Genomic DNA, 15,031 nt, shown 5'->3' on the forward strand with positions numbered 1-15,031 from the left:
CCAGCAGCAAACATGAATGAATAATTCGACTTTATTGATTTCCACAGCTCACACGCAAAACAAACACAACCAAACAACTCACAGTGTTTCTAACATGATACATTTTGTACGTTTCTTTGCATGTTTTGTGTGTGTCGAGTGTGTGTGTGTGTGTGCATGTGTGTCTCAGCTTTTGGGGCTAATCCTCAGTTGCATACCTACTAATACCCATTGGTATTTGAGACTAATGACAGAGATAACACAGCTTTGATGGCCACACGAGTCGCACGACAGCCACACAAAGCTTCGAAACAGAGTTGCAGAGAGGGAGACAGAGAGAGAGAAGCGGAGAGTAAGCGAGACTCTCTTTTTCTCGAGAGAGAGAGAAAGAGAGAAAGAAAAAGACAGTGAGAGAGAGAGAGAGAGATTAGGGGAGATCGAGTGAGAAATAAGCAAGGTACAGATTGGCAAATGAGGGATTACAATGTGCGCAGTGGCCATAATATTGATTACGGATCTGGGCTTTTGAGCCGACTTAGCGCGCCAAAGGCAATTAACTTCGAATTATGAATTGAGATGGAGACTTCACGAAAATTCCCCAATCACCCCTCACCACCTCCCTCATTCGCACACACGTGCATACAGCTTCTGTTGCGTATACGTGATGCTGACGGATTGCCAAATGTAGCTGTGTGTGTGTCCACATTTGTTGTTCCGCATTTCACACTTGGCCTTTTGAAGCAATTTTCATCTCAATTTTCATCTACATTTTGCATCTATATGCATACATACACACCATCCACCACACCCCATACCATGCCGGCTGCTTTGTCCAGCTACGCTACGCCACATTCCGCAGCTTCTCCGTCGGGACTGGACTCCTATGTAAATTATTTAAACTGCAAAGTTGCGAGCACAGACAGGCTCTGTCGGGTCCTGGCATGTCCTCTTTGGCTCCTTTGGCTCGGGCACGTGCCGATGTCGATGCCACTAGACCACTAGGCCAAACCAGGTGACAGAGTATAGCACTCCCGGAATGTGAATGTTGCTGTGAACGTGCTTACGAGCGCGAATAAGTGGCCAAGTTGAGCAGCATCAGTTTCTGTTCTTGTTGCCTGCTACCATCTTCCACCCGTGCCCATCCGATTGATAGACAGATTGAGGAGGAGTGGCGAGAGGGCGGGAACAAGGGTTGTCAGCAGCATGAATATGCATAAAGCGCAAGGTGGTTTTTGCCTGAATAAGTTATGAGACCTATAGTCGCCGTATTGCCAAACAAACACCAATGTTCAACGCCATAAAAGCCTTAATATAATTAAGCCAAGCCTGTCAAACATAGCCGGCACATTAAACGCAGTGCAGAACAAAATAACAAAACAAAAAGGTGAAGGTGAAGGTGGAGGTGGAGGTGGAGCATCCAACCATCAAGCCCAGCAAATCAATTATGGTTTTTTTATTGTCTTTTCTTTTGTTTCTCTCTGTTTCCATTCCTTGGAGTTGAATTTCACAGCATGTAACAAGTTGCCCAGAAGGTTTTAGCGATTGAAGTCGACTTATCGACTTATTACTCAGGCTTGCGTATTTATACCTGAGCTCAAAGAAAAAAAAAGTCAGCAAATCGCCTGAAAACTATAAATGTATTTGGTTAGTTTATATATAAATTTATATGTAAAGACGATTTGTTATCGAAAAGAAATAGCATTTGTGGGCTTAAGAAAGCTTCTACATAAAATACGTCTTAAAAAACACATTTGTATTTTGTATGTCTTGCGGAGGGTATTATAATTTTGTTTTCACTGTCGGAGATTTTCCGGACAGCATAATTTCTTCAGCAGCATCAAAAGCCGATTCGATATAGCCGTGCCCGACTGTCCTGCTGTCCGTCTTTCGATCGAAAGATTTGTTGTCGTATGAATAATATCTATTTTTTATTCTGACCACATTTGGCCAAAAAATGCATCATCATCATCGGTGTACTATATCATATACATAGCTCGCATCGCTTGAATAGTGAAAGTCAATAGTGGCAACAAAATATAAATAAAAGCTACGTATGCAACAAAATATAAATAAATGCTACGTATGCTTATATAATTTAACTGCACAAATATGGAATATTTTGACCAAAGTGTATTTAGTCATCGGCGGACCTAAGCTAATCGCTAGTTCTAGCCTTGTCTAAAATTCTAAAGTAGAATTGGCAATTTGTGCGGCAATCCCAATTGTGTAAATGAGTGTGTACCCATAAAAATATACTCATATATAAAAAATATGTATATTTGTATGAATACTGCCTGAAAAAACTTGTAAACATGCTGTTTCTGTGTCAGTTGGTTATTCTACTCTGGCTATTTGCATGTGTATGTGTGTGATATGCAAAATGTTGCCATAAATATAACAGAAGCAAGAGAGAACGCTGCAGTCGGGCATACCCGACTGCGAAATACTTTGATACTGTAAATAATACGAGCTGATAGCAGGTAGAAAGCAAAGGTTGGGTGTAGCCAAGAAATACCGTCCAATTTTACCTTTAAAATCTGTAAATGTTGGAGGGAAGAGTTTCCTAGTAACCTTTCTTCTAAGTTTGCTAGCTCTTAAATTACGGGAGGAGGCAGTAGTGGGCGTGGTTGAAATAATTCTTACAGAAGGTTCTTAGCAATCAAATTTTTATTCTTGATTTTTAAAAGTTGTTACTTTCAATTGTGTGAGATATATGGTCCTCTCGACTTACACTAATTGGTGTATCGGCTTGGATCTCTTAGAGGAGTTATCAGAAACATATCTTCAAAATTGTGTGACTCTAGAGCTTAGATTTCTAGGGCCGAACTTCCTTGAGGTGGCAGGTGTCGTCTATAAATGTAGATGCCGATCTCTGAAGGTTTGATGCAGCAAGTTCTCTTCTAATTTTGGTCACTCTATCTGTAAAATTATGGGAGATATGCATTTATCGATTTGCAATTATCGATTTTATCGATTTTCTAGCCCCCTAGTGGACGTAGCACAGCATTTTGTCTGACGCGGGCACAGACCACTCAGTACATGTTCCAAGTTTCAAGTCTCTATCTCTAAACTAATATACTGTGATTCCTTCGACATCAAAGTATACAAATTCAGAAAAACTGTGGCAGAGTTAGAGGAAATGCTCAGATAGACCGACAATCAGACAGACAGTCTGCCAGGCGGTCTGCTCCCGCCTGCTAAATTGCAACATATCCCATGTGTGCTCAAAAACACACACACACACACATACGCGCAAGCAAATAAAGTTGTGTAAATCAATAAGTTTGATGGAAAATGTCCCAAATACTTACGTATGTAAATTATACGTATATTTATAGATATATATATTGCTGTTCATATAAGCTGGGTTTGGCAATGCGTTCGATTTTCACTTGGAATATTGTGAAAGTGCTTATAGGCATTGCATATGCTGATTGAATTGCATTTAGCCTACAGACAACAAGTGGCTCTTAAGTCTCAACATTGTCTAATCGGATTACATAAATCATTTAGGAATAATTTGCCTAGTTGTTTTCAATTGCTTATTCAATTATTCAACAAGTAACGAATAACGTGAGCTGCTTGTCCAAATTATTTAACAGCTAAATACATAAGTTGAAATTTGAAACAACAACAAAATAAATCAAGGGCATCAGGAAAAACCCGATTTAAGCTATTCAGATTGAAATGAATTATGAATTCATGTTGTGCCAGCGACTTATTATTTTATATTTTCATTGCACATTGTAAATTGTTTGCGGAATTGATTAAAATATTAATTCGAGCTTCTTTTCGAAATAGTTATGGATTGAATTAATTTAGTTAAACAGTTGCAAGAGAACAACATCTGAGAGAACTTGTCAAAAACATACAAATCAATAGCTCAATGTACTTGAGTCTCATAAATAATTAACTGTTCGCAACATGCACCAATTGAATACTCAAGGACTAACGGATGCAAGGATAGCTTGTGCACAGCATTTGACTATTTACATTCGGAAATGGATTTCAGTTGCCTGCCAGCCAGCCAGTAGAATGCTCAACAGGCTCCTTCTGCATGCTCCATTTAAAGCTAACGACTGCAAACAAGCAGCGTACTCAAATATTGCTCATACGCAATGCGATACGCGGAGTGTTGCTAAAAAGTCGCGTTTCTGACAAACGACCAACACGTGACAAAAGCATGACACGTTTACCATAGAACTGACAAATCAGCGCATCAGTTGAAATACAGAGAGAGTGAGAGAGTTAGACGCAAATGTAGATGGAACTTGAGCTGGGCTTGTCGTCGCATCCCATTGTTAACCCATTATTGACAGCTCGGCGGGGCGCATGTTGCGAAATTTCAATGTGCTTAGCATCCGTTTCGGCAGTTGCCACTCCCCCTGCCCCCTCTTCCTCCAAAAGTGACAGCGACGTGCCGCACATTTTCTTTTAATTAAATGCTCAAAAGTTCTTGTTTGTTAAATTTCACGCAATTGGCGACCGCTGTTCGCCAATTTGGTCCAAAATAGTCAAATATGGACGACCTTTTCATCTGCTAAAGTGTATGTGTGTGTGTGTGTGTGTGTGTATGGGTCTACGTGTCTGTGTGTGTGTGTGTGTGTGTGTTTGTGGGTCTGCGTGTGTGAGGAATTAGATTCCCTAGCACGTTAGCCTTGTTAGCTGCTAAGCGTAGTCGAAAATTATTACCCGTAAGATATGTCATAAATTTTTGGGCTGCCGTCGCACCTTGGCGGCCATTTTGAAAAGATACAACGGCCAAATAACGGTATTTGTGGGTGTGTAAGCGGAGGCAATGTAAGAGCTCACTAGCTCGAGAATATACTTAATTGTTTTAATTTGAAGGAAGGGAAGATTTAAAGCCAGCCCCTTAAATGTTTGCAGAAAATTATGAAACAAAACCAAACGAAATGCGTAACCTAAATTTGGCTCCACTTCAATTTGACATTTTAAAGATGAAAACATTTGATGCGTGAACACTAAATATGTCAATATATGATTTCCTGATTTAACTAAAATTTCAAAGGGTGAACAATAGTATGTCAAAGTATAATATACAATAATATTATTATAATATTCGCGAAACGTGAAAGTTATCGATAAAATGAAAGAGCAGAGAAACATCGATTGGTTTCAATTTGATGCTTTATTCAAGACTGTGGTTTATTCAAAATTGTGTTATTTGTAATGTCCTCCATAGCCACTAGTTGCTGTGATAATTGCAATTATATGGTTTGCACGGTGAAGATGAAGTCTCGTTTCCCTGAGCGGTGCTTGATGTAGGTGGGTTGGGGTCCGCAGTTTTGTTGTCAGCAGCAGGGATGCAGTCCGGCGAGCATTCACGAGGCGGCACTTCCTCATTGGCGCATGCCTTGCTCGGATTTGGACCAATATAGAAAGGATTGAAGGGCGTGTCGTCATCCATATTGTTCTCCATTTGAGGAAATGACACTCGCAACGGATTTGGGGCAAACAAATAAAATCAAAATTTTGTATATATTTTGGCAATCGAACTATAATCGAACCTAAAATTTTAAGGCACTTGACTCTGGCTAGATTTCTGCCGCATGGCTGTCTTGGATTGAATATATTTCGTATATTGATATATATAATATATAATAATATTACATCGTCACATACCTTATTCAAGTTTGTTAAATAGTTTTCTATATCGCAAATTATTTGTTATAATTAACTTTGTTATATGAGCTGCTGGCATTGAGTTACTATCGGTTATCAACTGTTAAAACTGCTGGGAAATGACCTCATTGTAACTTTTCAAGAAAGTAATCTGATAAACAGAAAGTTTTGGCCATTAGACACGAAAATAAATCAAAAGTGAAATATATATGTAACTAACACATATCCACACACCCGCACACCCTCACACACACACACACACACACACACTGCGATACCCAATCCACATTTATTCACACACAAATATGCAACGCTACTGGCTGTATGTATTAAAATAATTAAATAACTGAATATTAATATGAATTAACCACAAGCTTATAATATTTTATCTTGTTCTCTCTCTCTCTCTTTCTCTCTCCCTCTAACCCAATCATGCTCTCTCTCTCTCTCGCTCTTCGTGCAGATGTTGAGAATTTAAAGCTGAAGTTGAAGCGACTGCCAATAGCCAGACACAAAAAACGCTTAATGCAAATAACATAAAACTAAAACCAAAAGCAAAAACTAATCAAAATCAAAGTAAGCCGAATTCTAACGCTAGAAAAAAAAACAAAATAAAATGACGAGCAACATGTAAATAATAATAATAATAAGTTTGATAATGAGTGAACGAGAGCAACTAACCTTAACACGCAACTACTACTAGAGAGTAGAGTAGACGCTGAGCTGAGCTGAGCCTGCACTGCTAATCCGCTCGAGGTCGAGCGACCGACCCAACGCCGAGTCCGATTCCGTTTCCGGGATAACGCAATGGCTGGGCCGCAGGTGCAGCATACGCAGCGACCGAATAGCGCCTACTACACCGGCCTCAATGGCAATGGCAGTGGCTCCGGTGCCGTTGCCGGCGCATCTGCCGGCATGGCCAGCAGTGCCTCACACACGGGCCTGGGACTGCACGCACTGCGTCAGGTGTCCAACGAGACGGAGCTGATCTATCGCGGCGGTCACAGCAATGGCGCGGTCAACGAGCAGCTACCCGGCATCATGGCCGGACAGCGCCAGCTGCCGTCGAACAGCAGTCGCATCATCCAGCAGCAGCCGGGTCACAGTTCACGTGGTAACATTGTGAGCAGCATTGCGGGCACGGGCAGCTGTGCCACAGATGCACTCATTGGCACCATTGCCACCAGCGCTGGTGCCGGCAGCAGCAGCAGCGCTCTAGCAGCGCTCACCGGCACCAGCAGTGGAGTTGGTCACGGCGGTGGTGTCGTTCTCAAAAAATCCAACACCCAGCGCAGCATTGAGATCATTGTGGATGCAACGCAGTGCGGCAAGGAGACAGCTGACATCGATGATGCGGAGCAGGGCGAAGGTGGCCAGGACTCATCCTCAACTGTGCGCAAATCGTCGCGTCATCGCCATCGGCCACTGCATCGGCGACTGATCAGCTATCTGCGTAGTCTATTCCATGGCAGCGCCGCACAGACTGGTAAGCAAATTTAGCCCGGTTGAAATCAAAATTCCACGCAAAACTTTCATAATTTAGTTGTACAATTTGATATTATGTTATATTTTCCCTCTCTCTCTCTCTCTCTCTCTTACACTGCCTATCTCTCTCTCTCTGTTTCTTTCTCTCCCTGTTCGTTGTGTAGCTTTGACTGCTCTACTTTTGGCCTGGGGCTGTCTCTCCAAACGTAAGCGGTCTCCCTCCAACCATATCCACCCACTAACCGCTCAGCCCCGGCGTTGACTAACACCCACTAAAAATGCAACTTACGCATCTCTTATCCGATACTTTTTGGCTTGTTCCGTTTGTTTGCATTGATTTTGAATTGAGTTTGTCCCCACTGCCGCTCGCGCTTCCGCTCCTGCTCTCATATGTGTGCCTAAATCGAAAACATTCAATTCTGTTGTGATATGTTGTTGTGCGCATCCGTTATAGATAAAAGATAGATAAAAGTAAACAAAATAATAGTAATAATGTTCTATTCAAATACCTCAACTAGCAGATACTCTGAACTCAGTTTTTAAATATTCAGATACTTGTCGTGTTCAATATGAAAATACTTTTTGGTTATCGATAAAATTAAAATTAAGTTTCATCTGTCCATTGTATATGAGAACTCAAATTGGATGTCTATACACTCAGATATATATATATACATAAATATATATATATATACATAAATACAAAAAATTGAACTGAAATTCGGAAAATCGTCCCAAAATTAAAATTTCACTATTCTTAGGAATATTTTCCAAATATACGAAAAATATTTTTCGGGCAATTAGAGAGACTTATTCCTTTTATCGAGAAAGTGAAAATTAAACTTGATCTGTCCATGGTATATGCGAACTCAAATTTGAAATTTAAAAACTAGCAATAAACTGCAAATCGTTCTTAACTCTTGAATAACTTTCTGGATCTTAAAGATAATTTCTAAATATACGAAAAAAAAAAGTAGCTACTCCGTAGCCGTAGTTTACCTGCCGACATATATTATTTTGCTGAGAGCTCAAAATATTAACATATTTTGTACTTTTAAATCAATTTTATTTTTAGGTGTCCTGTTTCGTCTTTGGACTGATTCTTCCCCATTCTACAAGGGTATACAAATTCTAACAATTAGAATGACTTTTTTCTATTTGTTTGAAATGTTTTCTATTTATAGGAATTAAATTTCTAAAAAGTACAGCTGCAAATCCTTATTTTTGGACAAATACATTTCAAGGTCAAAAATAATTTATAACCTTCGATGTGGTAAAGTTATCCGATCTTTCTTGTGTCGCGTTATATTTTATTAGCTGGAGGCCCCTCTCGAAAGAGGAGTATTCTTATCTTTGCCCGTCACTCAGCTTGTTTGTCCAAGAGCTTTGCTACATGCTTACACCTACATTAAGCACACCCACTCACCCACGCACACACACACACACACACACACAGACACACATGACGTGCAAAAGTTGCCGTGATTTTGATCTTTTGGGTTGCTTCTAGGGCTGAATTGACTTGCAACTTTCTTAAGCAATTTACCTGTCGCTCCAAAAAACTTTTCATGTAGTTTTATTTTTGCTTTAAATTTTCTTTTGTGTATGCCAAGGGAAAAAATCGGAAACTTTTAAGCATGGCTATGCGACTGTGGAGCAGGTAAATGCTTCTTTTTGGTTTTGTATAAAAAAAAAAAACTCTTTGGGGGCGGCTGTAAAGCCTCAATTTTGGTTAATTAAAAGTTTTACTCAACTCATAAATACACACATACACAGCAGCTGCAGGCAGTGCGCATGAGTGTGTGTGTGTGTGTGTGTGAGTATGTGTGAGTATGAGTGTGTGTGTGAGTGTGCTTATAAGAGCGCAAGTTGCCCAAAAGCAGCCAACACTTTTCACGCGCTTGACAAATGGCTGCTTAAAAATGCATGAAACACGCTCAGCGACTGAACTGTGGCAGCCAAAACGGGTCGGCAGCCGGGGCGGTTTGGTTGGTTTCCGGGACTGGGTGGAGATATGTCCGGGCCAGCGCATCAACTATTTGTTAGCTTTGCTCACATTTGGAGCAGACTTGCGACGCGAATGCACGGCAATCGCCTGGAGGCATACTCGCATATAAATGAGTACTCGTGCTCAGTCAGTGGTTGGGTATATTGAAGGTATGAATGCGTCATGCCACAAGGCATGTCACACACAAATGAGCGAATCTAGCTCTGATCTTGATCGCTATCACAAAAAGAAAGGGCCAACTGACTATTCGTCATGCTTTTACTGACATACAAAAGTGTTTTTTCTCTTAAACAAAAAATGAAAATACTTGAAACCAATCAAAATTGCAACCATCTTTTTTTATTTGGCACATTTCACAATCATTGTTTTTATAACAAAAGCAAAAAGTGACTGACGGGTATATTTTAGTGTGCCTCGAAAACAATATTTTTAATGCCCTTATGCATGCCTGCTGGCATAAGCCACATACCACACACACGCACACACACACACACACACACGCACACACACACGCACTCACTTTCATGCATATGCAAATGTATTTTCCTTTTAGACAGAAACGAATAATATAGCAAAACTATACAACACTGACTGCAGTTAAAAAGCAAAAATAATAGTGATAAAAACAAAATAAAATAAAGGAAACGAACCAACGTTGGAATAAACCTCAGCTTCATATATGAGATAATTGTTATTAAGTGATTATTTAAATGACACATTTTAATTGAGAAATACCCTCTACTCCCAAACAGTAAATTGTATTTATGTTTCAATTTTAAATTAGATGTTATTTCTTGTTCTGACCATTAATGAAGTTGTGTAAAATTATGTAACAGTTAGAAGAAAGCAAAATCGATCCAATAAATGATATATGTATATTTTAGACCAGCATTAGTCTACGCACGACAATTCCTTATGATCAAGATACCATTTCATTTGATGTACCATATCATTTTATGAAATATCAATTCAACTCGATCACTGACAGTAATAAAAACGAGAATTTAAAATATATATAATTTTAAACAAGAATTTATTTAACTAGATATAATATAAATCATCTGTAAAAATTACATCAAAATCGATTAAAAACACGGGAGAAAATCGAATTTTCACTTGTGCACACACACATAAACTGAAAAAAAATTATTTCAGTGTATTTGCTCTAGCAACTTTTTAGAAAATATTTTAAATATTCCACAAGCAAAAAGTTTTTTTTTCAGATGCAAGCTGAAATTTGGAGAACCGACTTGAAGATATTTTCGAAAACTTTTATTCTTAGACAAAAACCAGAAATAATTAAATGAAATAATTGAATAGAAGAGAAAATCTTTTTTATTTTATGGGATAGTGAGACTCCTCTTGGAAAATCCCGGGTTAACATCAGAAATCTTCGAAATTTTCCTGGAACAATATTAAAACTCAAATTTCGTTAGAGGAACAACCGGAATTAATAAAAAGGTCCGCTCCCAGCTCTAGTTGAGGATATTTTCCTAGTCCTTCTCTAGAATTCCTTACTGGTTCTTGCATAATTTATTTGTTGAGACGAGAGTAGATGAGGTATCTGCCGTCTGTCAGAGTCGAGGAGTGGATTCCATCTTTTCTTGACCAGAATGAAAAGCCGAGTCACTCCGGGGAGATTTCATCAATATCGGAAAATAAATATCCAAGTTATAGTCGAAATCGTGTTCTCACATTGATCTCATATCTATCAGCAGGCGCAAGCATTTTTTGGATACAAAAGTATGCGAACGCACGTGTGAGAAAGAGATGACGAGTGTAAATATGTTCTTGTGTGTATTCTGCAGAGCCCCGTTACCTTTGATTGTGGTAATCATATATATCTGTATATGCACGCAATTGTCGCCAGCTGATCTTAACTGATCAGTTGAGGCTTGTGAATAAAATATGCGCTGCACTCGTTTTTTTTGTTCTCTTCAGTGCCCGTGCTTACTAAATGCAATCAGTGAGTGCACTTGCTCACATTTGGGTGCAAAACATGTTAAAGAGAAATTTGCCAATAAAACTGTAATATATTAAGAAGGGTATATCGTAGTCGAGCTCATTCATTACTTGTTCATATGTGAAATGCACGTTTTGCATTTGCTTCTGCAGTTTAGCTATAACTGTTTGTTAGTTGAAATAATGGTGTGCATTATTTTATTTTTGCTACAGACAAGTTTCGCTTCATAACTGTGTGTTTATCCCACTCATCTGCAAGTTGGCAGTTGGCAGCTGCCATTTGGCTTTTTGCGCAAACCGTTGACAAAATGCATTAATTCAAGTATATGCATATTTATGTGATGTTTGCTTGACTCGAAATTAGCCTAACTATGCTTTGAGTTTTGTGCCCTCAAGTGACATTCACACAAGCACACACATGTATATATATATATATATATATATATATATATGTGCCTCACTTTAGATGTGTGCTTTTTTGTGTTTGCGTTTTGTTATTATCAGCTAGCCAACAAGAAGCTCCCAGAAAAGTATTCAAGCCAAAATGACTAAATTATTTGCAAGCATAACAAAGCCATTTTGGGTGACCTCGACAGCTGGAACGTTGAGCAGAATATTTATTTTTTTGGGCGGATTGGGTTTTTTTTGGGGGTCGCAACCAGACCAAAAGTCTCGCAGAAAAAGAGGACACAGTGTTGTTTTTGTTGTTTGCACTGCTGCTGCTGACGTCAAGGTGTGAAGTACGCAAATATGCCCCTCTTATTTGAGAGAAGGGGTGGCGAGAGGGGTAATCATTGGTCAGTATGGTCGGTGGCAATTGGTAACCATAACAATAAATAAGGGTGAGCGCAGCTTCAAGCAGCTGCTCACACTGTTTTCATTGTAATCGCAGATAAAGCACACACACCCACACACACACACACACACACACTTACACACACGTATAAGCGGTGCACCTGGTGCGTTGCAAACTTGCAACATACAACGTTGCATGCGCTTGCATAATAAGTTCCTGTTTATCTCGACTCCTTGTTTATGTCTGTTTGTTTGTCGCGTAGCTGCTGCAGCTGCTGTGGCAGCCAAACTGTCTGTGTATGTGTGTGTGCGGGTGTGCGAGTGTGGCTTGCGCAGGTGTCGTGTTTCCGTTTCCGCTGCAGCACCATTGCAATTGCTGCATTGCTGCAACCACAACAACAACAGCCGCTATCAGCCAAGCGCAAATATTTTTGCATGCTGCTGCTGCAAGCCGCAGGGTGTGTAAGTTTCTGTGTGGCTTGCCACGGTGTGTGGTGCAACAGTCACGACTGTGAAAATGCTTTTTATTAGGTCTGCTGCTTTTCTCTATTCTACTCTTTTTTCTCTTATTCACTGCAACTGCATAAAAATATTTACTTTCGATCAAATTCAAGAGTGTCTGTCGAGTGTCGATAAGTGCAAAGAGGAGCAGCCATACAGAAAGAAGCAAATGAATCAAATAAAAAATATATTTATATATATATATGCATATATATATATATATATATATATATTATAGCGAATCAAAACAAATATACACAACGTAAATAGGAGTATGTAAATGAAATGTACTGGAGATATAGCCAAGCAATCCTTTGAAGATAAGCGCGCTCAATCGAAGCGTTCAGAGATACGACCCGCCCACAAACAAAGAGAAACAGACACACACACTCCAACACACACACACACACGGCCTTGGCAGTTTTATAGCTTTTCGTCCTACATTTGATAAGCAAGCGCCAAAATATAAGAGCAAAGCAGAACCGAAAAAAGAAAAGAAAATAAAATATAAAAAAAAACCATCGAGTCCTCGTCATCATTAAAATGAGCGAGAGAAGGCGTGGCAAGCCAAAGCGCATTCAAGCACACACACAAGCTCGCAGATGACTTGGATGACAGTCAAAGCGCAACGAAAATGTATCTTTTATGAAATCGTTAAAGCTAAGTACATTCTTTGTCTCATAAAAACCCAATCAGACATTATTTGGGGCTGCTTCTGCTGCACGAGTAATGAAGAAGTTATCAACGATATGCATATACACATACATATACATATACATATACATATACATATACATATACATATACATATACATATACATATACATATACATATACATATACATATACATATACATATACATATACATATACATATACATATACATATACATATACATATACATATACATATACATATACATATACATATACATATACATATACATATACATATACATATACATATACATATGCATATGCATATACATATACATATACATATACATATACATATACATATACATATACATATACATATACATATACATATACATATACATATACATATACATATACATATACATATACATATACATATACATATACATATACATATACATATACATATACATATACATATACATATACATATACATATACATATACATATGCATATGCATATACATATACATATACATATACATATACATATACATATACATATACATATACATATAGATAATATATAAATATATAAATATATAAAGAGAAACATCTGCTAATTTGTCTTTTATTCTAATTGAAATGAATTTTTTAAATTTCAAGCGATTTGTTTCTGATTGTATATTTAAATCTCAAGTTTCAGGCTATACCCTTAAGATTGAAGGATTTATTGTAATCGGTAATCGATTTCTATCGATATTGAGGATTCGTTATCAAATAAATTTAAACTGCGTATATTAAGCAAAACTTTGCATTCCAAATTTGAAGTCTTTGAGATCGGCGTATATAAGACACATAGGCGGACATGGCTAGATCGGCACGACTGTTGATGCTGATCAGAATTGTATATACTCGATGGATTCGGAGAAATTTTCTTCTGCCTGCTTCACACATTTCTGAGCTGTTTTCCAATCTTCTTATCCAAGCTATCGTCAATTGTTGAACAGAATGGGATTTATCAATAATCATAATTTTGATCAATTCGGCTAACTGTATTTTCGGGCAGTGCTATCTTTCCCACTTATGCTCTAGGTTGAGATATAGTAGCGCAGCTCACATAAACAATGCCTGCACATATCTCGTTTGAGGTCGTAATGGAGTTTTTTCATAGCCAAAAGAAGAGCGGGCGCACACGGCGTATGCTTAACACTTTTAACAAAACGAAATGCCCAGGACAAAGTTTGTGGCGCGCTTCTCGTCACATTGTTGCCGCCAAGTTGCAACTTGCAAGAATGAAACAATTGTTATTTTTTTCATTGCTGTATTGTGCAGATTCTGATGCCTTCTTTTATTGCACATTTTTGCGGCTGTTGCTGTGGCGCCACGAGTTTCCCAGACAATTACCAAGTAAATGCAACCAAAGCGGTGGCACAGGGGCATCAACAAAATCTGTTTTCTTATTTCAGCTGCTGCTGTTGTTGCTGCATTTATCAAGATAGCACACGCGTGTCCACAGACGCACACATGCCGTGCGGAAAATGAATGGGAAGACTGTAACTTTATATATATATATTATATATTATAATATATAATTTGCACAGCTTCATTATACCCTTTTCCCGGTTTCAATGAGCTCAGTGGGCTCGAGTAGATATAGTTCGACTAGTAGATACCCTGCACCCAACTCCTAGTCTAACAATAATTGACCATGTCGAAGATCTTCAATGAATTTTACATGTTGTTCTGTTAATTGAAGGTCATTGTATTCTTTGAATTGTAGAAAATTCATTATTCGATTTATTCTAGGTATATTCTTATTGAATAACAAAATTATGCCTATTATTGCAATCTAAAATCAATTTTAATCGATATTAGAAAAACGGCGGAAGTAAAAAGATAAACCACAATTTACTTGATCCGTTTAATTTCCAGATTTTGTTTTGCATTTGTCGCCTCTGGGATTCACTTTTTAAACAATTTTAATTGTTACAGAGT

The 15,031-nt window shown here is 38.4% G+C and overlaps 2 protein-coding genes across 9 annotated transcripts in view; one reads left to right on the top strand and one right to left on the bottom strand.

The window, feature by feature from the left end:
• The window catches only part of LOC6564941 (Kv channel-interacting protein 1), a 95,076-nt gene that overhangs the window by 61,845 nt on the left and 18,200 nt on the right, over window positions 1-15,031 (top strand). Inside the window, exons 1-2 of one of the 8 annotated variants that reach the window (XM_032737962.2) lie at window positions 6,256-7,108; window positions 7,272-7,313. The exons of 3 other annotated variants lie outside the window; for them this stretch is intronic. In XM_032737962.2, the coding sequence (XP_032593853.1) occupies window positions 6,430-7,108; window positions 7,272-7,313 (721 nt within the window). In that variant the 5' untranslated portion in view covers window positions 6,256-6,429. Of the gene's footprint in view, window positions 1-6,085; window positions 6,189-6,255; window positions 7,109-7,271; window positions 7,314-15,031 lie in introns of those variants that run through there. 4 more of the 8 variants (XM_032737963.2, XM_032737969.2, XM_032737964.2 and 1 more) reach the window with 4 other exon arrangements.
• Window positions 5,117-5,485, bottom strand: LOC6564939. Its single transcript, XM_001991111.2, has one exon. It carries the CDS (start codon window positions 5,417-5,419, stop codon window positions 5,186-5,188), a length of 234 nt encoding a protein of 77 aa, XP_001991147.1. The 5' UTR covers window positions 5,420-5,485; the 3' UTR covers window positions 5,117-5,185.

Source organism: Drosophila grimshawi, unplaced genomic scaffold (assembly GCF_018153295.1).
Source record: "Drosophila grimshawi isolate 15287-2541.00 unplaced genomic scaffold, ASM1815329v1 contig_848, whole genome shotgun sequence".
Lineage (NCBI taxonomy): Eukaryota > Metazoa > Arthropoda > Insecta > Diptera > Drosophilidae > Drosophila > Drosophila grimshawi.